The sequence below is a fragment of the Salvelinus alpinus genome, chromosome 34, assembly GCF_045679555.1.
Source record: "Salvelinus alpinus chromosome 34, SLU_Salpinus.1, whole genome shotgun sequence".
NCBI classification, from domain to species: Eukaryota; Metazoa; Chordata; class Actinopteri; order Salmoniformes; family Salmonidae; genus Salvelinus; species Salvelinus alpinus.
Genome location: NC_092119.1, coordinates 13,767,557 through 13,793,190, shown reverse-complemented (window position 1 = coordinate 13,793,190; position 25,634 = coordinate 13,767,557). Strand labels below are relative to the sequence as shown.

General features: G+C 43.7%; 1 protein-coding gene across 4 annotated transcripts in view; it reads left to right on the top strand.

Moving 5' to 3' along the window:
* Positions 1–20,528, top strand: part of LOC139563805 (spectrin beta chain, erythrocytic-like) — a 90,497-nt gene extending 69,969 nt beyond the window's left edge. For 2 of the 4 annotated variants that reach the window (XM_071382728.1, XM_071382726.1), the window contains exons 32-42: positions 163–313; positions 3,433–3,677; positions 5,421–5,559; positions 6,279–6,363; positions 8,034–8,230; positions 8,448–8,597; positions 15,633–15,704; positions 16,243–16,526; positions 16,819–16,992; positions 18,500–18,542; positions 19,139–20,528. In XM_071382728.1, coding sequence (XP_071238829.1) covers positions 163–313; positions 3,433–3,677; positions 5,421–5,559; positions 6,279–6,363; positions 8,034–8,230; positions 8,448–8,597; positions 15,633–15,704; positions 16,243–16,526; positions 16,819–16,992; positions 18,500–18,542; positions 19,139–19,345 — 1,747 coding nt within the window. In that variant the 3' untranslated portion in view covers positions 19,346–20,528. The remainder of the gene's footprint in view (positions 1–162; positions 314–3,432; positions 3,678–5,420; positions 5,560–6,278; positions 6,364–8,033; positions 8,231–8,447; positions 8,598–15,632; positions 15,705–16,242; positions 16,527–16,818; positions 16,993–18,499; positions 18,543–19,138) is intronic. The other 2 variants (XM_071382729.1, XM_071382730.1) reach the window with 1 other exon arrangement.
* The last annotated feature ends 5,106 nt before the right edge of the window (positions 20,529–25,634 follow it).

Sequence of the window (25,634 nt, the reverse complement as noted above, 5' to 3'; positions counted from 1 at the left end):
CTTTGTATGCCTAGGTTCCAAAACAAGACAAACACAAAAAAACATTTAGACATTTCATAGATGTTTGAGATTTGACTTCTGACAGATGAAAGTAGACTATATTTGTACACCACAGTGTGGTCTGACGAGTCAGCTGTAACAGAATGTCCTGGTGGTTCTCAGGTACTTCGATGATGGGAAGGAGCTGGTGTCTCAAATCCAGGAGAAACATAATGAGATTCCTGCTGACCTGGGAGAAGACTTCAGCAAGGCAGATACCTTCCACCGCATGCACGCAGCCTTCGAGAGGGACATCAGCGCCCTGGGGAAACAGGTACACCTTAACGCCCTACTGCCTGTTTGGCCTGGAGTTTGGGTGAGAGGTCTACAGGAGAGGCAGCATTAAGACTAAGAGATATTATGCTGACTAGAGATGGCGCTAGTGTACAGCCATGTACAGTCGTGGCCAAAAGTTTTGAGAATGACACAAATATACATTTTCACAAAGTCTGCTGCCTCAGTTTGTATGATGGCAATTTGCATATACTCAAGAATGTTATGAAAAGTGATCAGATGAATTGCAATTAATTGCAAAGTCCTTCTTTGCCATGCAAATGAACTGAATCGCCCCCAAAATATTTCCACTGCATTTCAGCCCTGCCACAAAAGGACCAGCTGACATCATGTCAGTGATTCTCTCGTTAACACAGGCGTGAGTGTTGACGAGGACAACGCTGGAGATCACTCTGTCATGCTGATTGATTTCGAATAACAGACTGGAAGCTTCAAAAGGAGGGTGGTGCTTGGAATCATTGTTCTTCCTCTGTCAACCATGGTTACCTGCAAGTAAACACGTGCGTCATCATTGCTTTGCACAAAAAGGGCTTCACAGGCAAGGATATTGCTGCCAGTAAGATTGCACCTAAATCAACCATTTATCGGATCATCAAGAACTTCAAGGAGAGCGGTTCAGTTGTTGTGAAGAAGGCTTCAGGGCACCCAAGAAAGTCCAGCAAGCGCCAGGACCGTCTCCTAAAGTTGATTCAGTGCGGGATCGGGGTAACACCAGTACAGAGCTGGCTCAGGAATGGCAGCCGGCAGGTGTGACTGCATCTGCACGCACAGTGAGGCGAAGACTTTTGGAGGATTGCCTGGTGTCAAGAAGGGCAGCAAAGAAGCCACTTCTCTCCAGGAAAAACATCAGGGACAGACTGATATTCTGCAAAAGCGACAGGGATTGGACTGCTGAGGACTGGGGTAAAGTCATTTTCTCTGATGAATCCCCTTTCCGATTGTTTGGGGCATCCGGATAAAAACTTGTCCGGAGAAGACAAGGTGAGCGCTACCATCAGTCCTGTGTCATGCCAACAGTAAAGCATCCTGAGACCATTCATGTGTGGGGTTGCTTCTCAGCCAAGGGAGTGGGCTCACTTACAATTTTGCCTAAGAACACAGCCATGAATAAAGAATGGTACCAACACATCCTCCGAGAGCAACTTCTCCCAACCATCCAGGAACAGTTTGGTGACGAACAATGCCTTTTCCAGCATGATGGAGCACTTTGCCATAAGGCAAAAGTGATAACTATGTGGCTCGGGGAACAAAACATCGATATTTTGGGACCATTGCCAGGAAACTCCCCAGACCTTAATCCCAATTGAGAACTTGTGGTCAATCCTCAAGAGGCGGGTGGACAAACAAAAACCCACAAATTCTGACAAACTCCAAGCATTGATTATGCAAGAATGGGCTGCCATCAGTCAGGATATGGCCCAGAAGTTAATTGACAGCATGCCAGGGTGGATTGCAGAGGTCTTGAAAAAGAAGGGTCAACACTGCAAATATTGACTCTTTGGATCAACTTCATGTAATTGTCAATAAAAGCCTTTGACACTTATGAAATGCTTGTAATTATACTTCAGTATTCCATAACATCTGACAAAAATATCTAAAGAAACTGAGGCAGCAGACTTTGTGAAAATTAATATTTGTGTCATTCTCAAAACGTTTGGCCACGACTGTGGCCAAATTATATCAAGGTGAGTAATCATATAAAGATTTATTTATACAGAACATTTCAGACATGAAATGCAACGCAATGTGCATCAGGAAAAAAACAATAAAACAAATGAAAATAAAAACTGAAATATTTACTATACAACAAACATGAGGATAAAAAAACAGCAACAATAAGAACTAAAGGACTAAAAAGCACCCTGAGGAAAAGCTAAATTAAAAAGGTGTTTTAAATATGTCAACAGTTTCAGCCCCCCTCAGGTTCTCTGGCAGACTATTCCAGAGGCTGGGGGCATAATAACTAAAGGCTGCCTCTCCATGACTCTTGGCCCCCCTCAGGTTCTCTGGCAGACTATTCCAGAGGCTGGGGGCATAATAACTAAAGGCTGCCTCTCCATGACTCTTGGCCCCCCTCAGGTTCTCTGGCAGACTATTCCAGAGGCTGGGGGCATAATAACTAAAGGCTGCCTCTCCATGACTCTTGGCCCCCCTCAGGTTCTCTGGCAGACTATTCCAGAGGCTGGGGGCATAATAACTAAAGGCTGCCTCTCCATGACTCTTGGCCCCCCTCAGGTTCTCTGGCAGACTATTCCAGAGGCTGGGGGCATAATAACTAAAGGCTGCCTCTCCATGCCTCTTGGTCCTAGACTTTGGGATAGTTAAAAGGCCAGAGGACCTGAGGGACCTACTGGGTACATGACTTAAAAGCATGTCTGACATGTATTGGGGTGCACCATCGTGGATTGTTTTAAAAACCAACAGAAGATTCTTAAAATGAATTCTAAAACTCACAGGCACTTGAGTTTTAGGTTTTACAGTTGATCAATGGCTCTCTTGGGTGGACCAGACAGGAGAGCATTACAGTAGTCAAGCCTGCTTGTAATAAAATCACGAGTCTCTCTGTATCAGCCTGCGAGAGAAACGGACACACCTTGGCAATGTTCCTCAGGTGGTAAAAAGCTTTTTTGGTCACATTCATTCGAAATTGAGTTCAGAATCTAAAATAACACCTAGGTTTTTTACCTGGTGTTTTATCTTTATTGCCCGTGAATTGAAATGTGTGGACAGATTCTCTCTGTGCTTTGTCTCCAACAATAAGTACCTCAGTCTTGTCTTGATTTAGCTGGAGGAAGTTGTGAACCGTCCAAGTATTTAAATCACTAATACAGTCTAACAATTGATCTGTGGAGCTAAAGACAGCATTTGTTTGCGTATGGCATGCGGGGCTCCCTGTAGCAACACATCGTAACATCACTGAACCCCAGTTGTGATTGGACTTGTTCAAATCCGGCTCAAAGGAAAGAACAGCATCTAACTTAGAGGGCATGAAAGTCTTTTACATTCAGGTTTCTCTCTCAGTCACCACCATAGTAGAACAGTATCCTTTTTTTTTTATATAGAAAAAGCACCTCCACCTCCCTCCTTCTCCCCCACCAGGTCCAGCAGTTCCAGGAGACAGCGGCCCGCCTGCACGCCCAGTATGCTGGGGACCAGGCTACAGAGATCCAGGCCCAGGAGAAGGAGGTGGTGGAGGCCTGGAAGGCTCTACTGGATGCCTGTGACGGCCGCAGGAAACGCCTGGAGGAGACAGCTGACAAGTTCCGCTTCTTCACCATGGTCCGAGACCTGATGGCCTGGATGGAGAGCACCATACAGCAAATAGAGACACAGGAGAAACCACGGTAATCTCTTGTGACAGACTGTTGACATAAATTCTAGCTTGCTAGTGCACGCAAGACTCCGGGGGGAGGAAAGGGGGTCCCATGTCTCCGTTGGAGCCAGGTGTTGGCAACACCAGAGTTGTGGGTTTAATTCCCACTCGTACTGAATATATGCATAGAAAAGCATCTTCATGACTACACAATAGGAAACAGAGGAGAGTGGACAGGCAATATGGAGGGGTGAGGGGTTGGAGAGATAGAGCGATAAAGTTAGATGATAACCTTTCTACCTCTCCCCAGGGACATGCCATCAGTAGAGCTGCTATTTGGGTGACAGGATGGAGAGATAGAGGATGGAGAGATAAAGAGATAGCGGATAGAGCGATAGAGGATAGAGCGATAGAGGATAGAGCGATAGAGGATGAGAGAGATGATGGAGAAAGAGAGCAGAGACAGATAGAGGATGAAGAGATAGAGAGAGTACAGCGAGGTAGAGGATGAAGAGATAGAGGATGGAGAGATAAAGGAAGGAGAGATAGAGGATAGATAGATGGAGAGATAGAATATAGAGAGATAGAGAATGAAGAGATAGAGGATGGAGAGATAGAGGATAGAGAGATAGATAGAGGATGGGGAGAACGAGGGTGAGAGATAGAGGCTAGAGAGAGATAGAGGCTAGAGAGAGATAGTGTAGAGAGATAGAGGCCGGAGAGATAGAGGCCGGAGAGATGGAGAGATAGAGGCTGGAGAGTTAGGCTGGAGAGATAGAGATATAGAGCGATAGAGGATAGAGTAGAGAGAGATAGACGATGGAGTGATAGATGATAGAGAGATAGATAGATAGAGGATAGAGTAGAGCGAGATAGAGGATGAAGAGATATAGAGAGAGAGTAGAGAGAGTTAGAGGATAAAGATATATATGATGGAGAGATAGAGGCTAGAGAGAGATAGTGTTGAGAGATAGAGGCTGGAGAGATAGAGGCGGGAGAGATGGAAAGATAGAGACTGGCGAGATAGAGGCTGGAGAGTTAGAGGCTGGAGAGATAGAGCGATAGAGGATAGAGTAGAGAGAGATAGACGATGGAGTGATAGCTGATAGAGAGGTAGATAGAGGATAGAGTAGAGCGAGATAGAGGCTGGAGAGATAGAGTGATAGAGGATAGAGTAGAGAGAGATAGACAATGGAGTGATAGACGATAGAGAGATAGATAGATAGAGGATAGAGTAGAGAGAGATATAGGAAGGAGAGATAAAGGAAGGAGAGATAGAGGATGGAGAGAGAGTAGAAATAGTTAGAGGATAAAGATATATAGGATGAAGAGAGATGATGGAGAGATAGAGGGTGAGAGATAGAGGGTGGAGAGATAGAGGCAAGAGAGAGATAGATGCAAGAGAGAGTTAGAGGATGAAGAGAGAGGATGTAGAGAGAGATATAGGAAGGAGAGAAAGGAAGGAGAGATAGAGGATGAAGAGATAGAGTAGAGAGTTAGAGGATAAAGATATATAGGATGAAGAGAGATGATGGAGAGATTAGAGGGTGAGAGATATAGTGTGAGCGATAGGGGGTGAGAGATAGAGGGTGAGAGAGAGGCAAGAGAGAGTTAGAGGATAGAGAGATATAGGATCTAGAGAGAGGCTGGAGAGAAAGAGGCTAGAGAGATAGAGGCTGGAGAGATGGAGAGATACAGAATGGAGAGATAGAGGATAGAGGATGGAGAGATAAAGTTAGATGATAACAGGTTATTTCTACCTATCTCTCCTCAGGGATGTGTCATCAGTAGAGCTGCTGATGAAGTACCACCAGGGGATCAGGTCTGAGATCGACCAGCGTGGATCAAAGTTCTCTGACTGTGTGGCGCACGGCAAGGCTCTGCTGGCACGCAAACACAAATACTCTGCTGAGGTGAGGAACACCAGGGCTCTATATCAATTCTTTGCATCCTATCTCCTCGCCTTTGCCTTCCCTCAGACCTTCTCCTCCAATGTGTTTTGAGAAGGAGACAAGGAGAGAGTATGCAAGGAATCAAGGAAAGATGAATTGGGAAAGAGCCTGGGGCCACATTGAAATTATTTCAGAAACAGTATGTGTGTCACGATCGTCTTTAGGTGAAAGAGAGGACCAAGGCGCAGCGTGATATAAATACATCTTCTATTTATTTGAAGATGAAACGAACACTAATACAAACTAGACAAAACAACAACCGTGAAGCTAACAAACAAAAGTGCAGCCACAAGCTACTAACGTCAAACATAGACAATTACCCACAACCTACCTAATGCCTATGGCTGCCTAAATATGATTCTCAATCAGAGACAACGATAGACAGCTGTCTCTAATTGAGAACCAATCCAGGCAACCATAGACTTACATAGACACCTACACTGATCACAACCCCATGAACTCTACCAAAACCCCCTATACAATACAAACACCCTAGACTAGACAAAAAACACACAAACATCCCCCATGTCACACCCTGACCTAACTAAAATAATAAAGAAAACAAAGATAACTAAGGCCAGAGCGTGACAATGTGGCTTTTTCTATATCTTGTGACTACCTCATTTAAACACTGAATTCAATTGACCATCCCTGTTGTTGTCATCCTCGTTCTCCCTCAGATCAAGGAGAAACTGATCCAGCTGATGGAGAAGAAGAAGGAGATGATGACCAAGTGGGACGACCGATGGGACTGGCTCAGGCTCTGTGAGTACAACAACAACCACAATGACAACATCCACAACAACCACAATGACAACATCCACAACAACCACAACAACCACAATGACAACAACAACCACAACAACAACAAAAAGAAACACAATGACAACAACCACAATGACAACAACAACCACAATGACAACAACAACCACAATGACAACAACAACCACAATGACAACAACAACCACAATGACACCAACAACAACAACCACAATGACACCACCAACAACAACCACAATGACACCACCAACAACAACCACAATGATAACAACAACCACAATGACACCAGCAACCACAATGACAACAACCAACAACAACCACAATTACAACTACAACAATGACAACAACAACCACAACAACCTCAATAACAACCACAATGACAACAACCACCACAATGACAACAACCACCACAATGACAACAACAACCACAATGACAACAACCACCACAATGACAACAACAACCACAATGACAACAACAACCACAGTGACAACAACAACCACAATGACACCACCAACAACAACCACAATGACACCACCAACAACAACCACAATGATAACAACAACCACAATGACACCAGCAACCACAATGACAACAACCAACAACAACCACAATGACACCAACAACAACAACCACAATGATAACAATCACAATGACAACAATCACAATGACAACAACCACAATTACACCAACAGCAACAATGACACCAGCAACCATAATGACACCAGCAACCATAATGACACCACCAACAACAACCACAATTACAACTACAACAATGACAACAACAACCACAACAACCTCAATAACAACCACAATGACAACAACCACCACAATGACAACAACCACCACAATGACAACAACAACCACAATGACAACAACCACCACAATGACAACAACAACCACAATGACAACAACAACCACAGTGACAACAACAACCACAATGACACCACCAACAACAACCACAATGACACCACCAACAACAACCACAATGATAACAACAACCACAATGACACCAGCAACCACAATGACAACAACCAACAACAACCACAATGACACCAACAACAACAACCACAATGATAACAATCACAATGACAACAATCACAATGACAACAACCACAATTACACCAACAGCAACAATGACACCAGCAACCATAATGACACCACCAACAACAACCACAATGACACCAACAACAACAATCACAATGACAACAACCACAATGACAACAACCACAATGACAACAACCACAATTAAAACAACCACAATGACAACAACAACCACAATGACACCAGCAACCACAATGACACCAACAACAACAACCACAATGACACCAGCAACCACAATGACACCAACAACAACAACCACAATGATAACAACAACCACAATGACACCAGCAACCACAATGACACCAACAACCACAATGACAACAATGACAACAACAACCACAATGATAACAACAACCACAATGACAACAAAAACCACAACCACAACAACCACAATGACACCAACAACAACAACCACAATGACAACAACAACCACAATGACAACAACAACTGCTGTACTTTCCCTTCTTCCCTCCTTCCTCATACTATAGTCTATAGATCAGTGTGAACACAGAAACACCAGACTTGGCATAATTTGTCTTGTCTTGTGCCCAAGTGTTGGAGGTGTGCCAGTTTGCGCGGGATGCCTCAGTGGCGGAGGCGTGGCTAGTGGCTCAGGAGCCGTACGTGGCCAGTAAGGACCTGGGACAGACTGTAAACGAGGTGGAGAAACTACTGAAGAGACACGAAGCCTTCGAGAAGTCCACCGCCACCTGGGAGGAACGTTTCTCAGCCCTGGAGAGACTTACTACAGTATGTGGTGGAAAGAATTGTGTGTGTGTTTGTGTGTGTGTTTGTTTGTGTATGTTTGTGTGTCTGTGATCTGTGTAAAGCTTTGTCGTCATTTGGCAGTTTTTCTGATGTCACCATTTTCCATATAAACAAGTACAGGATACAGTATGGGTGTGTATCTAAACATTACCTCTGTTTGTGGGCGAAGGTTAGTTCTCACATTCTCTCTCTCTCTCAGTTGGAGCTGCTAGAGTTGAGGAAGCAGCAGCAGGAGATACAGCAGTTTGTAACAGAGGAGCAGAAGCGTTCACAGATGGAGAGCAGGAGAGAAGACACAGGGTTTGCAGAGGATTCCTCCCAGCTCTACACCATCGAGGAGCAGACACTGGTTAGTACTGAGCTAATGTGTACTGACAAAATGACCCTCTCTGAACATAACCATTCTGTCCTGCTCTCTGTGCACGAGTTCCCCTATCATTCTCTCTCTGTCCATGAGTTCCCCTATCTTTCTCTCTCTGTCCATGAGTTCCCCTATCTTTCTCTCTCTGTCCATGAGTTCCCCTATCTTTCTCTCGCTGTCCACGAGTTCCCCTATCTTTCTCTCTGTGTGCATGGATGGCAAACATAAGGATATCATGGGCTAGCTTCAATCAGATTGACATCTGTTGTTTTGGCGGTGTCGGAGGTGGAACTGCATTGGAGTTGTCAAATCCACAGCGTCTCTTTGTGTTACTTTATTGCGGACACTGCCATTGGATGCAACGAAACCACACCTGACTATAATCTGACAAATTCCATGCAGCCATGTTAGAAATTCAAACACTCAAATGAGTTCAGGGATGGGTGTCAGACTTTTCCCCATCCCTAGCAAACACAGCTAATAAAACTGATTACATTTGAAACGTAAGAACATGATTCGTTGATTATTGGAGTCAGGTGTGTTAGCTGTGGCTGGTGCCAAAGTGTGACACCAATCAGGCCCCCGAGGACTGGAATTGCCCACCCCTGAATGAGGCTAACGCTTTACAAAAAGGTTCATTTATCAAGGGGTTATAATTACATTATTAACCTTTTTTTTTAATATCATTTGTAAATGCATTTGAAAAACATGAATAAACGGTTATATGGCATTTGTCAAAACAGTGCAATAACAAGTCAGTGTTTGCCAAATAGTGAGCCAATATTTACCTCCAGTTATTAATAACCCTTTATAAATGCACTTAGAAATGCTCATAAGATGAATGTTTATGTATCACCTTGCAACCTTATTTTCAATAGTTGCACAGTTGAACAAGTTATTTTCTCATGTTTGGGTGATGAATTGGTAGTCTGTCCCAGGAACAGAAGAGGTTGGTTTTCATGATGTGTCTTGATCCACCTTTGAAACCCTGATACCCTAGCCACATGTACTGTACATCCAGTGTTACCCCTTAACAGATTATATATCAACACACTCCTCACTTCTCCCTGATTGTGATAGTCCAAGTATAGTCAACACATGGGTGTGAAATGGTGACCGTAATACCATTGTGAGAGGTATCCTCTCACACAACGTTTAATGTTTTGGTCTTCATACCCACCATTCATTGACTGAACATGTTTAACAAAGTGTTGAATCTTCTCTCATGTATGTAGTCAAATCAAATCAAATTGTATTTTTCACACGCACTGAATGCCAGAGGTGTAGACCTTACTGTTAAATGCTTACTTACAAACCCTTAATCAACAATTCAGAGTAAGAAAATATTTGCTAAATAAACTAAAGTTAAAAAGAAAGTAACACAATAAAATAACAATAACGAGGCTATACACAGGGTTGAAAGGGTACCGAGCCAATGTGCGGGGGAACAGGTTAGTCGAGGTAATTGAGGTAATATGTATATGTAGGTAGAGGTAAAGTGACTATGCATAGATAATAAACAGAGAGTAGAAGCAGCATAAAAAGGGGGTTAATGTAAATTGCCTGGATAGCCATTTGATTAACTGTTCAGCAGTGTTATGGCTTGGGGATAGAAGATGTTCAGCAGTCTCATGGCTTGGGGGTAGAAGCTGTTCAGCAGTCTCATGGCTTGGGGGTAGAAGCTGTTCAGCAGTCTCATGGCTTGGGGGTAGAAGCTGTTCAGCAGTCTTATGGCTTGGGGGTAGAAGCTGTTCAGCAGTGTTATGGCTTGGGGGGTAGAAGCTGTTCAGCAGTCTTATGGCTTGGGGGCAGAAGCTGTTCAGCAGTCTTATGGCTTGGGGGTAGAAGCTGTTCAGCAGTCTTATGGCTTGGGGGTAGAAGCTGTTCAGCAGTCCTATGGCTTGGGGATAGAAGCTGTTCAGCAGTCCTATGGCTTGGGGGTAGAAGCTGTTCAGCAGTCTTATGGCTTGGGGGCAGAAGCTGTTTAGCAGTCTTATGGCTTGGGGGTAGAAGCTGTTCAGCAGTCTTATGGCTTGGGGGTAGAAGCTGTTCAGCAGTCTTATGGCTTGGGGGGTAGAAGCTGTTCAGCAGTCTTATGGCTTGGGGGTAGAAGCTGTTCAGCAGTGGTATGGCTTGGGGGTAGAAGCTGTTCAGCAGTCTTATGGTTTGGGGGTAGAAGCTGTTCAGCAGTCGTATGGCTTGGGGGTAGAAGCTGTTCAGCAGTCTTATGGCTTGGGGGTAGAAGCTGTTCAGCAGTCTTATGGCTTGGGGGTAGAAGCTGTTCAGCAGTGTTATGGCTTGGGGGTAGAAGCTGTTCAGCAGTCTCATGGCTTGGGGGTAGAAGCTGTTCAGCAGTGTTATGGCTTGGGGGTAGAAGCTGTTCAGCAGTGTTATGGCTTGGGGGTAGAAGCTGTTCAGCAGTGTTATGGCTTGGGGGTAGAAGCTGTTCAGCAGTCTTATGGCTTGGGGTAGAAGCTGTTCAGCAGTGTTATGGCTTGGGGGTAGAAGCTGTTCAGCAGTCTTATGGCTTGGGGGTAGAAGCTGTTCAGCAGTCTTATGGCTTGGGGTAGAAGCTGTTCAGCAGTGTTATGGTTTGGGGGTAGAAGCTGTTCAGCAGTGTTATGGCTTGGGGGTAGAAGATGTTCAGCAGTCTTATGGCTTGGGGGTAGAAGATGTTCAGCAGTCTTATGGCTTGGGGGTAGAAGATGTTCAGCAGTCTTATGGTTTGGGGATAGAAGCTGTTCAGCAGTCTTATGGCTTGGGGGTAGAAGCTGTTCAGCAGTCCTATGGCTTGGGGATAGAAGCTGTTCAGCAGTCCTATGGCTTGGGGGTAGAAGCTGTTCAGCAGTCTTATGGCTTGGGGGCAGAAGCTGTTCAGCAGTCTTATGGCTTGGGGGTAGAAGCTGTTCAGCAGTCTTATGGCTTGGGGGTAGAAGCTGTTCAGCAGTCTTATGGCTTGGGGGGTAGAAGCTGTTCAGCAGTCTTATGGCTTGGGGGTAGAAGCTGTTCAGCAGTGGTATGGCTTGGGGGTAGAAGCTGTTCAGCAGTCTTATGGTTTGGGGGTAGAAGCTGTTCAGCAGTCTTATGGCTTGGGGGTAGAAGCTGTTCAGCAGTCTTATGGCTTGGGGGTAGAAGCTGTTCAGCAGTCTTATGGCTTGGGGGTAGAAGCTGTTCAGCAGTGTTATGGCTTGGGGGTAGAAGCTGTTCAGCAGTCTCATGGCTTGGGGGTAGAAGCTGTTCAGCAGTGTTATGGCTTGGGGGTAGAAGCTGTTCAGCAGTGTTATGGCTTGGGGGTAGAAGCTGTTCAGCAGTGTTATGGCTTGGGGGTAGAAGCTGTTCAGCAGTCTTATGGCTTGGGGTAGAAGCTGTTCAGCAGTGTTATGGCCTGGGGGTAGAAGCTGTTCAGCAGTCTTATGGCTTGGGGGTAGAAGCTGTTCAGCAGTCTTATGGCTTGGGGTAGAAGCTGTTCAGCAGTGTTATGGTTTGGGGGTAGAAGCTGTTCAGCAGTGTTATGGCTTGGGGGTAGAAGATGTTCAGCAGTCTTATGGCTTGGGGGTAGAAGATGTTCAGCAGTCTTATGGCTTGGGGGTAGAAGATGTTCAGCAGTCTTATGGTTTGGGGATAGAAGCTGTTCAGCAGTCTTATGGATTGGGGGTAGAAGCTGTTCAGCAGTCTTATGGTTTGGGGGTAGAAGCTGTTAAGGAGCCTTTTAGACCTAGACTTGCTGTGCGGTAGCAGGGAGAGCAGTCTATGACTTGCGTGGCTGGAGTCTTTATTTATATTTTAACTTTTACCCCTTTTTCTCCCCAATTTCGTGGTATCCAATTGGTAGCTACAGTCTTGTCTCATCGCTGCAACTCCCGTACGGATGAGGGAGAGGCAAAGGTCGCGAGCCATGCGTCCTCCGATACATAACCCAAACAATGCCACACTGCTTCTTGACATAATGCCCACTTAACCCGGAAGCCAGCCGCACCAATGTGTCAGAGGAAACACCGTACACCTGGCGACCATGTCAGTGTGCACTGCTCCCGGTCCGCCACAGGAGTCGCTAGAGCGCGATGGGACAAGAACATCCCTGCCGGGAGTCTTTGACAATTTTTAGGGCCTTCCTCTGACACCGCCTGGTATAGAGGTCCTGGATGGCAGGAAGATTGGCCCCAGTGATGTTCTGTGCCGAATGCACTACCCTCTGTAGCACATTGAAGTTGCCATACCAGGTGGTGATGCAACCAGTCAGGATGCTCTCAATGGTGCAGATGTATAACGTTTTGAGGATTTAAGGACCCATTACTGCCTATAAAGTATGTCTAAGCTCTGACTGAACTCTCAAATCATCTATAAATGATTTACCCACATGTATAACTGCTAAAAGTATACTGTACCATATTTTATAGTAACAGACCTAAAACATTTATAACTGAGTTATCAACATTTATAGCTGCTAAAAGAATACCTTATTTTAAAGTGGCAATCCACTGGCTATTAACAAATGAGTTACCAACATTGCTAACTGCTGAAAAGATACATTTAAAGAAAATGAAAACTTACTCACCATTTATTAATGAGTTAGAGTTGGTATTCATACCCCTTGACTTATTCCACGTTTTGTGTTACAGTTCACAGTTCACACCTGGATTTTACAATATTTGCATTTTTTTTTTAACCCTACACAGCTACACAACCAAGTTTTCCTCTGATTTCTCCTGTGCTAAGCGCTATTCCTTTTCTTTTTGTCCTTTGACAAGCATACCCATAACAGCATGCAGCCACCACCATGCTTGAAAATATGAAGCGTGGTACTCCGTGATGTGTTTTGTTGGATTTGCCCCAAACATAACACGTATTCAGGACATAAAGTTAATTACTTTGCCACATTTTTTGCAGTTTTACTTTAGTGCCTTATTGCAAATATGTGTATTTTTTTTCACTCTGTCATTTAGGTTAGTATTGTGGAGTAACTATAATGTTGTTGATCCATCCTGAGTTTTCTCCTACCACAGCCATTAAACTCTAACTGTTTTAAAGTCACCATTTGCTTCATGGTGAAATCCCTGAGCGGTTCCCTTCCTCTCCGGCAACTGAGTTAGGAAGGACGTCTGTATCTTTGTAGTGACTGGGTGTTGGTGCACAATACAAAGTGTAATTAATGTCAATGTCTGCGTTTTTACATTTCCTCACATCTACCAATAGGTGCCCTTCTTTGCGAGGCATTGGAAAACCTCCCTGGTCTTTGTGGTTGAATCTGTGAATCTGTGTTTGAAATTCACTGCTCGATTGAGGGACCTTACAGATAATTGTATGTGTGGGGTACATAGATGAGGTAGTCATTCAAAAAGCATGTTAAAAAACATTATTGCACACAGAGTGAGCAAATTTTAACTCTTGAACTTACTTATTGACTCAAGACATTTCAGCTTTAAATTTTGTATTATACTGAACAAAAATATAAACGCAACATGCAACACTTTCAAAGATTTTACTGAGTTACAGTTCATATATGGAAATCAGCCAATTTAAATAAATTCATTAGACCCTAATCTATGGATTTCTCAGGTTATGGATGTGTCACTGCAACCGTAAAGGTCCTAAATGATGTCACCATTGCCCTTGGTTCTAAGCAATGTTGACTTGGCCAAAGCTTTTGATACAGTAGACCATTCCATTCTTGTGGGCCGGCTAAGGAGTATTGGTGTCTCTGAGGGGTCTTTGGCCTGGTTTGCTAACTACCTCTCCCAAAGAGTGCAGTGTATAAAGTCAGAACATCTGCTGTCTCAGCCACTGCCTGTCACCAAGGGAGTACCCCAAGGCTCGATCCTAGGCCCCACGCTCTTCTCAATTTACATCAACAACATAGCTCAGGCAGTAGGAAGTTCTCTCATCCATTTATATGCAGATGATACAGTCTTATACTCAGCTGGCCCCTCCTTGGATTTTTTGTTAAACACTCTACAACAAAGCTTTCTTAGTGTCCAACAAGCTTTCTCTGCCCTTAACCTTGTTCTTAACACCTCCAAAACAAAGGTCATGTGGTTTGGTAAGAAGAATGCGCCTCTCCCCACCAGTGTTATTACTACCTCTGAGGGTTTAGCGCTTGAGATAGTCACCTCATACAAGTACTTGAGAGTGAGGCTAGACGGTACACTGTATTTGTCTCAACACATATTAAAGCTGTAGGCTAAGGAAAAATCACATCTCTTTCACCCCAGCTGCAAAACTAACCCTGATTCAGATGACCATCCTACCCATGCTAGATTACGGAGGCATAATTTATAGATCGGCAGGTAAGGGTGCTCTCGAGCGGCTAGGTGTTTTTTTGCCATTCGGGCATCAGTTTTGCCACCAATGCTCCATATAGGACACATCCCTGCACTCTATACTCCTCTGTAAACTGGACATCTCTGTATACCCGTCGCAAGACCCACTGGTTGATGCTTATTTATAAAACCCTCTTAGGCCTCACTCCCCCCTATCTGAGCTATCTGCTGCAGCCCTCATCCTCCACATACAACACCCGTTCTGCCAGTCACATTCTGTTAAAGGTCCCCAAAGCACACACATCCCTGGGTCGCTCCTCTTTTCAGTTCGCTGCAACTAGCGACTGGAATGAGCTTAAAAATAAATAACAAATCTTCATTCAAAGACTCAATCATGGACACTCTTACTGACAGTTGTGGCAGCTTCGCCTCATGTAATGTAGTCTCTAACTTCTTGCCTTTGTGCTGTTGTCTGTTCCCAATAATGTTTTGTGCTGCTACCATGTTGTGCTGCTGCCATGTTGTGTTGCTACCATGTTGTTGTCATGTTGTGTTGCTACCATGCTGTGTTGTCATGTGTTGCTGCAATGCTATGATGTTGTCTTCGGTCTCTCTTTATGTAGTGTTGTGGTGTCTCTCTTGTCGTGATGTGTGTTTTGTCCTATACTTTTCTTTTTGATCGCAGCCTTTTGGTAGGCCGTCATTGTAAATAAGAATTAGTTTTTTACTGACTAGCCTTCAATAATATTTTTTTTTAAATCATCAGGGTTTCAAACGTGGGGCAAGACACATCATTGGAGTTGACCATTGGTCTGAAAACAATGCATCACACCCAAAAGTGAGAAAATATATATTTTTAACTGTATAATCATTTCAAATAAGGTTGTATCATGATAAATAAGGGTTCACTATAATACGCATTTGTAAGGGCATTTATAAAGGGTTAATAACTGGAGGTAAATAGTGGCTCACTATTTGGCAAGCACTGACTGGCTATTGCACTATTTTGACCAATTTGTTTAACCCATTTATTAATGGTTTATAATTCATTTACAAATGATTAAATAACCATTAATAATGTAATTACAAACCCTTTATAAACTCTTTACAAATAGATCCTTATTGTAAAGGTTTACGGAAAGGGGTCATTTCAAACATAGAGACATTTCTAACGCAGTAGGGATAGTAAGGGAGTGGTTTGTGACACACGCTCATACAGCAGCTACACCTCCAAAACATCTGGTATGCGGAATGTCGGCCAATGCTGATTAATGCTGATTAACGCTCAATCTGATTGAATCCAGGCGCACTTCTCTTTCCTATATGTACGTTAAAATGTATTGTAAATATATATCATGCTGATCTCTCCTTCCCAGTCTGCCTCAGGAGCAGTTGAGGTGGAGCCCAGTTTGGGTCAGTTGGAGGGAACACCGGGTGACTCTACGGTGCCCATGGTCTCTGAGATGCAGGATGCTGGCTTGCAGGAGGCTAGCTCTCTGGAGCTGCTGGATGCCTCTGTGTCAGGACAGACCCCCAGGGAGGGGGAGCCCCGGGCCGCCACCCTACCCGCTGACCCCCTCAGCCCTAAGGCTGTGCTGCAGGATGGCATGCTGGGACGGAAACACGACCTAGAGGCTGCTGGAAAGAAGGCTTCCAACAGGTAGAGACACTCACAACCTTAAAGAGCATGGTTATTGTTGCTATGGTTAGGCTTGAAATGGTTGATTTGCGTAGAATTAAGGTTGCACATTTTGCCAGTTATTTTGTATAGTTTGGGGTAATGAAAGAAGGTACTCACTCCAATTACAGTAGGTAGGATGTAAAGGATAGCTCAAGTTCATGATACTACCTCACAAATAATTCAAATAGTTTTGGGTAAGCTTGGGATGCGTATGTATCTGCTTAAGGTCTTGTCCATCAAAATGTGTGTCTGTGCTCCTGTCCTCTCACAGGTCCTGGAACAACCTGTACTGTGTGGTGAAGCCTGGTCAGCTGTCTGTCTATAAGGACGCCAAGAGCTTCGGCCATGGCTCCACCTACCACGGAGAGGACCCTCTGTCGCTCGGCAACGCCAAATGGGAAGTCCTGAACAACTACAAGAAGAAGAAACACGTATTCATACTGAGGTGAGGAACGTTAGTGTTTTAGTCTACGTAAACTCAGCAAAAAAAGAAATGTCCCTTTTTCAGGACGCTGTCTTTCAAAGATAATTCATAAAAATCCAAATAACTTCACAGATCTTCATAGTAAAGGGTTTACACACTGTTTCCCATGCTTGTTCAATGAACCATAAACAATTAATGAACATGCACCTGTGAAACAGTCGTTAAGACACTAACAGCTTACAGACGGTAGGCAATTAAGGTCACAGTTATGAAAACTTAGGACACTAAAGAGGCCTTTCTACTGACTCTGAAAAACACCAAAAGAAAGATGGCCAGGGTCCCTGCTCTTCTGCGTGAATGTGCCTTAGGCATGCTGTAAGAAGGCATGACTGCAGATGTGGCCAGGGCAATAAATTGCAATGTCCGTACTGTAAGACGCCTAAAACAGCGCTCCAGGGAGACAGGACGGACAGCTGATCGTCCTCGCAGTGTATTCGCGAGGACGATCAGCTGCCCGAGTTACACCAGGAACGCACAATCCCTCCATCAGTGCTCAGGCTGTCCGCAATAGGCTGAGAGTGGCTGGACTGAGGGCTTGTAAGCCTGTTGAAAGGCAGGTCCTCACCAGACATCACCGGCAATAACATCGCCTATGGGCACAAACCCACCGTCGCTGGACCAAACAGGACTGGCAAAAAGTGCTCTTCACTGAAGAGTCGCGGTTTTGTCTCACCAGGGGTGATGGTCAGATTCGCGTTTATCGTCGAAGGAATGAGCGTTACACCGAGGCCTGTACTCTGGAGCGGGGATCGATTTGGAGGTGGAGGGTCTGTCATGGTCTGGGGCAGTGTGTCACAGCATCATCGGACTGAGCTTGTTGTCATTGCAGGCAATCTCAATGCTGTGCGTTACAGGGAAGACATCCTCCTCCCTCATGTGGTACCCTTCCTGCAGGCTCATCCTGACATGACCCTCCAGCATGACAATGCCACCAGCCATACTGCTTGTTCTGTGCGTGATTTCCAGCAAGACTGTCAGTGTTCTGCCATGGCCAGCGAAGCGCCCGGATCTCAATCCCATTGAGCATGTCTGGGACCTATTGGATCGGAGGGTGAGGGCTAGGGCCATTCCCCCCAGAAATGTCCGGGAACGTGCAGGTGCCTTGGTGTAAGAGTGGGGTAACATCTCACAGCAAGAACTGGCAAATCTGGTGCAGTCCATGAGGAGGAGATGCACTGCAGTACTTAATGCAGCTGGTGGCCACACCAGATACTGACAGTTACTTTTGATTTTGACCCCACCTTTGTTCAGGAAGACATTATTCCATTTCTGTTAGTCACATGCCTGTGGAACTTGTTCAGTTTATGTTTCAGTTGTTGAATCTTGTTATGTTCATACAAATATTTTATTTGAAAATAAACGCAGTTGACAGTGAGAGGACGTTTATTTTTTTTCTGAGTTTAGTTCACACTCTTACCACACGTTTCGTTTAAACTGAATTTTGTTCCTCTGGCTGTCTATCTTCCAGGCTGGGTGATGGTAGTGAGTACCTGTTCCAGTGTAAAGACGAGGTGGGTTCCTCACACAGTTCTTTTTTTAATTATATGTATTTGATTTGGTTTTGTCACACAAGAATGTCATATGGTCTTATCACAGGGTTACAGCAGTAATGTGGAATATAATCATTAAGACACATGAAATATCCAAACATACGTTCAACAATCACACCACAGTACAAAACTGTAATGCATTTAAAATATCCATACTGTATTCAATATTACATTATCCTACAATATAATATCAAACACATTCTGTATCCTATCTGGTAATAATAGGCTATGTTTAGACACGGCAGCTTGACCCATATCCCCAACCCAATCACTGACACAGGATCTGGTCTGACCAATCAAAAGACCACTGTGGGAAAAGATCAGACTTCACACAGTTCTACATAATATATCCGTTAATCAACAAGTCATCAAATACAGATCTCATTACTGTCGGACCATTTGAAATATATGCGTCCGGCGCTCTCTCTAATGAAATGGAAGTATGTGTAACTGCATTACATCTGTAAATGTATTACGAATGTTAATATTGGAGGGACCTTAAACCCAACACCCAAATTCATTGAAATATATTCAACGTAAATGTATGGTTATTTCAGGAGGAACTGGGTCGTTGGACCCAGGCCATAGAGAAAGCAGTGAAGCCCCTGGCACAGGAAGAGGCGGAACCCTCAGGGTCCGCAGGGGTCCGGGCCCGCAGCCTGCCCCCTCCTTCCTCTTCTACCACCCTCACCACCCCAGAGCCAGCGAAAGACAAGAAAGACAAGGAGAAGAAGGGCTTCAGTCGGTTTGCCAATAAAAAGTGAGGATGGACAGACTGACTATATTGCAGGTCTTGGGCAGAAGAAGAAGTTGTAGTGTACAATCAGAATGAATTTTATCTTAAAAGATGTTCTTTTTTACTTTGAAATAGATGAGATATTGTAGTTTAGACCTCTGCACACTCTGCTGCCCGTATTAAAGCCAGTGTAACAACCTTTTCTTTCTCTTTTTGACAAAATATGCTAAATTCAAATAGCTAAATAAAAGCACAGGAATGCTCTTTTCACACTCAACCAAAGAATGTTTGTAAAATTCATTATTTTCCTTTTACAATTGTTTCCCAACTTTGCTTTAAATAAAAGCATGCTTGTATGATTTGTATTACAAAACAGTATGACTCGTATGAGTACTTTTGTTGATTAATCTGCCTTATATTCCTATAAAATGGTTGTGAATTGTTATACTGTGCTGTTTGAATTTGGTGCTCTTATATCATAGAATCATCAGGATTGGGTGGCTAGGCTTTTTAAAATAGCTTTGTAAATTCTGTTTTAACTAATGAATTGATAGGCCTAGTGTTGCCTGAAAGAGATTGAGACATTGTACAGTGCTGTACAGTACCTGCATGCACAGCAAGTACAACTGCAAGTATGCAAACTAATTGTCCTATGCACTGTGAAGGCAAAAATAATGCTGCCGAAATTGGCAGTTATAGACTGTTTTAACTGAGATAATGAAAGTAACACAATTGAAAGATGATTATACTATCTTGTTATTGACCTGCTATTACCTTAAACATAACGCAATCACTTTCAAACATGACTTTTACCAGAACAATGGCCATCTCTGAGAACTTGAAATAGCTCATACCTAACACTTGTTTATCGAATCTCGAATTTCATATCTGTTCATATACAGTATATCAAGAAAAATGCATGAATCATGTTTTTTGTTTAACCCTTTTGTGGTGTTCGGGTCTGTGGGACCCATTTTCAATGTTTACTCAAAGACATTTTTTCAACCTGAGACTCATTGGCCTTGGCTCATTTTCTGTGAAGAACATATAAAATAACACATTTTCATTGAGTGCACACTGTGCACCCCCCTACACATGTATATTATATATGTGGTGTTTGGGTCCACAGGACCCAAGGGTAATAAAAGTGTGGAAAAGTGTGTGTGTGTGTGTGTGTGTGTAGGTGAAAACAAGTAAACATTTAACAAAAAGGTTTGTGTGTGCCTTCACTCTGTCTTCCTCCTCCCTGGGCCTGCTGTTTCAACATAGCCTGTCTGTCTCCCTGCCTGTCTGCCGCTTTTCTCGCACTCTTTACCCTTTGTAGTGTGTGAAACTACACAATGTCTTACGGGAACCTGCACAATGTTAATACATTATTTTAATATTGTAAAAAATGCAGTATTTTCCAACACTGCCCCAGCCAGGTGCAAATTTGGGGGGAACACAACAAATAAACAGCTTTGCATGTGTGGCTCCTTACCACAATCAATCAGTATGGCAAAAATATTCTCTGCTCAGAGGACCTTAGAAGAGAGAGAAGCTAGTGTGGAAGGACCGTCTTCCACCTTGGAAGATGAAGAATTTTCCAAATATTTTACTTTTATTTAACTAAGTCAGTTAAAGAACAAATTCGTATTTTCAATGACGGCCTAGGAACAGTGGGTTAACTGCCTTGTTCAGGGGCAGAACGACAGATTTTTACCTTTTTAGCTCGGTGATTCGATCTTGCAACCTTTCAGTTACTAGCTCAATGCTCTAACCACTTGGCTACCTGCCACGTACGAGGATCATGTCTATGTCAATTTGGAGTCTGACAGTGAGTTGGAAGAAGAGGTTGAGATTGACCCTCAGCCAGCCCCAGGACCAGCCCGTCAGCAGCCAGCCCCAGAACCAGCCCGTCAGCAGCCTGCATTGTGAAATTGAATGGTCTTCTTGCCCAAGGAATGAGCCACCCCGGCATTAGCTGCCAATGTAATAAGGATGGCAGTTACTCATGTGCAGGACATAGAGTCTTCTTTTGAACTGTTCTTCCCAGACACCATCCTGAAAATCATTCTGGACTGCACTAACTTGGAGGGGAGGTATGTTTTGGGAGAGAGATGGAAGGAGATGGACCAAACTCATTTACATGCATACTTTGGGGTTCTTATCCTTGCTGGTGTTTTCAGATCCAATAGAGAATCCACAAAATCCCCGTGGGATGCAGAAACTGGCAGAGAACTTTTCCATGCAACAATGTCTCTGGAAAACTTCCACATTATTTCCAGGATTATCCGCTTCAATACCCAAGACACCAGACCAGCTCGGCGGCAGAGAGACAAGCTAGCTGCATTCAGGTCAGTGTAGAGAGACAAGCTAGCTGCACTCAGGTCAGTGTAGAGAGACAAGCTAGCTGCACTCAGGTCAGTGTAGAGAGACAAGCTAGCTGCACTCAGGTCAGTGTAGAGAGACAAGCTAGCTGCACTCAGGTCAGTGTAGAGAGACAAGCTAGCTGCACTCAGGTCAGTGCAGAGACAAGCTAGCTGCACTCAGGTCAGTGTAGAGACAAGCTAGCTGCACTCAGATCAGTGCAGAGAGACAAGCTAGCTGCACTCAGGTCAGTGCAGAGAGACAAGCTAGCTGCACTCAGGTCAGTGTAGAGAGAGAAGCGAGCTGCAATCAGGTCAGCGTGGGACAAGTGGGTGGACCGCCTTCCCCTGTTTCACAACCCTGGGCCCAGCGTTACTGTTGATGAGCAGCTTATGCCATTTAGGGGCCGCTGCCCCTTCAGGCAGTACATACAGTCTAAACCTAAAATATGGAAACTAGATCTGGGCTGCCTGTGATGCTGCTTCATCATATGTGTGGAACTTGCAAGTGTATACGTGGAAGCTAGAGATGAAGGAGCCCCTGAGAAGAACCAAGGGATGCGGGTTGTCCTGGACGTGACACTGGGACTCCGTGGTCACATCACATGCAAAAACTTTTTTTACTTCACACAAGCTGGGACAGGAGCTCCTCAAGAGGAAGCTGACGATGGTAGGAACAGTATGAAAAAACAAGCCAGAGCTCCCACCTCAGCTGTTGAATACACGGAACAGGCCTATCAATTCCTCTAAGTTTGTGTTCTCGGCCAACACGTCCCTAGTGTCCAACGTGCCAAAGAAAGGCAAAAATGTGGTACTCATGAGTACGCTGCATAGGGATGGGAAAATCTGTGGCCAGGAACATAAAAAAACAAATCATAATGGATTACAACGCCACAAAAGGAGGGGTGGACAATTTAGACAAGCTTGTGACTGGCTACAGCTGCTAAATAAAAACCTTGGCCACTTGTGATATTCTCCAACATCTTGGACATCTCAACGTACAACGTGTTTGTCATCTGGATGGCGTTGTACCCAGATTGGAACAGAGGGAAGCTCTAGAGGAGACAGCTCTTTCCCAAGGAGCTTGGCAAGGCATTGGTGAGACCTCAAATCCAGAGGAGGAAACATATCCCAAGGACCCCAGCTTCTGCAGCATTAGGAGGATTCAGGAGGAGGATGCTGGTGCCCCATCCGCCTGACCCACAGAACCAACAACTCCAATACCGGAAGTAAGTGTGAGTGATGTTGTTGTGTCTGACTCTCCTACCTTGGCCTGCTGTAACTATATATGTGAGATGTTAGTAAAATTCCTGAACTTAATGTTTTCTTCATTATAGATTGCAGCCAGTAGCAACAAGAAGTGCTGCGATGTGTGTGGACGCAAGGAGGACAGGAAGACACAGTACACATACATCAAGTGCAAGATATACATTTGCACCACACACAGTAAAACTCTGTCCCTCTTGGTGTGTAGACCGGCCTTAATGTGTTCGATGGGGCTCATTTATCATTTGCATAAAATACTGTATGTAAAATGTGTCCTTCCAATTTGTTCAGTTCAAAGCAATAAACATCAATAGTGATGAAAACCTTGTTTCATTTATATTTATTCAAGATAAACATGATTTATTCCACCCATGTCTTGATTATAATTGATATGTTTACAAAAATCACATTTTAATTAAAAGAACAAATGCTGCTTTTATTGATAAATGTGATCTAGCAGAGGTAAATAGCAAATATTAACCATGTATGGTCTATATTGATTGTAATTTATATAAGTTAACATCTAAGTATTACGTATTTTTACGTAAATTGTTATGGCTGTATTATTTTAAAAACCCAATAATGTTCTGGGTCCATCAGACCCACAGTCATTAGGTGAATAACAATAACCACCACACAAGGATTAATATGGTGCTAAAGTGATGTTCTCACACGTTCAACCTAGACCAACTTGGCCTACCCGATTCATCCTTTACTTTGGACTGCAGTTATATGATTGATTCCTTCTATCACACTTTGGTTTCATTCAAAACACCTTGAATTACAGGTAGATAATGAGACAAAATACATTTTGTCAGTCAAAGTCCAGGATATAATTGTGGGCCAATCAAATCTAGACTGCTTTTCCAAAACCCACACAGTATGAAAATTCAAAATGGAAGAATGTGTCAAAATGAATGTAAAGAAATACAAGAAATGTTGAAGAACGGCAGAGACGTGCCATGAAACCATAAAAAATGTAATTTGAAAAAAGACCCTCAGAGTATTTGTTTCTCATCTCAATGACCATGGTCATAGTTCATTCTTAAGATATTTTAAAAAGGGAACCCGTTCTCAAATATTCTCTTTTACTTCACCCAAATGCAGTGCAACACTGTCTGAGTAGTTTGTTTCCCCCTTTGCTTTAGGGCAGGTATACCCCCTTAACCCCAACCACTGTGTGCAGTGAAACACTCACTGCACACAGTAGTTGTCAATTCCATTTCAATTCAGTAAAACATTTTCAGTTCTTCGTGAAATGCGTTTGAACCAAAACCTGCTGCACATCCTTCCTGTATACCTCCAGCCGTTACTTTCCCCCTCTCACATGAAGCCACATACGAAGCTAACCACAGTTCTGACGTCCCAGTCCTCTGTGTGTGCAGTGGGTAATAGCATTTTCTACTCTCTACTAGCTATGTAAAATTACACCGAAAATATGTAATACATTTTGAGAGGTGAACTTGAAAATAAACTCAACTATAGGTTTATATCTTCCCCACAGGCAACTACCCCCCCCCCCCCCCGGAGTGCAGCGCCCCTGGGGCGATACGTTAAGTGCCTTGCTCAAGGGCACAACTTTAATTAAATGCTCAACAAGGATTTACTGAACATTTACTGAATTATACAAATAAGTTTAATATTAAAAGATTGAAATAAAAAGGCACTTCTATGATGTTAAACAATCATCCAGACAGAGCAAGCGGTTTTCCTCAACATATTCTTAACTGAAAAAGATGCAGTTGATGAATTACAGTTGGTAACCATGAGTGTTATTTCACTCCGGTGTTGAAGCAACAGACTCTAGACAGAAGTATAACGTAGCTAGCATAACAATCTAAATTAGTCCAAATGTCACTTTGGTTAATATCCAGCCTTAGACAATCAGTTTCTTTCAGTCTGAACCAGCACATACCTGAATGCAGAAGAACATTTTCACATAGTTTTTCTTACAAATATTTAATGAAGAAACAGATGGGACATTTCTGGATGAATAAGAGGATATATTGAATCATAGCGTGGAAGATCCACCATAGAGATCGAAATTAAAAAGTCATTGCCGATTGAACCGACATACGCAGTGTTTACCGTAAATGCAGTCTCAGCAAACGCGGGAAAATTGCCTTTAGAATGTCAATTACGCTATAGTGCAGTTCTTCGACGCTACGGATTGAATCCATGCCTAAATTACTGACAGGCAGAAGAGCTGTTTTGGGGACCAGGCTGTTACAACACAGCCACTGGAATCTTTCCAAGACAAAAGGCACTTAGTCCTCTCAGGTGAAAACATGGCAGTTCAAATAGAAAGGAGTGAAATAACAATGAGGGGAAGTACAGCATTTGATCCATTGGAGGCAGAGATGTAGCCTGGTCCCAGATCTGTTTGTATTCTTGACAACTCAATTGCTCATTCACTGTCAAGCCAATGAGGGTCAAGGGCAGAGATTCCATCCAAACCACGGTAGATCAGCCTTATAGTGCGCTTGACATTTAAAAAAAAAAAAATATCATGTTCGATTCAACCGACATCTGCAGCGAACACGAAAACATTGCCTTTAAATGTGCATAGCTGACAAAGCATGGTCGAATTGAATCCCAGCCAAAGAGTTGGCATGATAGCACAAACAGACTGGCACCCAGGCTAGCAGAGGTAAATCTAACAAGATCTTTGGTTAATGATTAGTTTTTACTCTAAGGAAAACA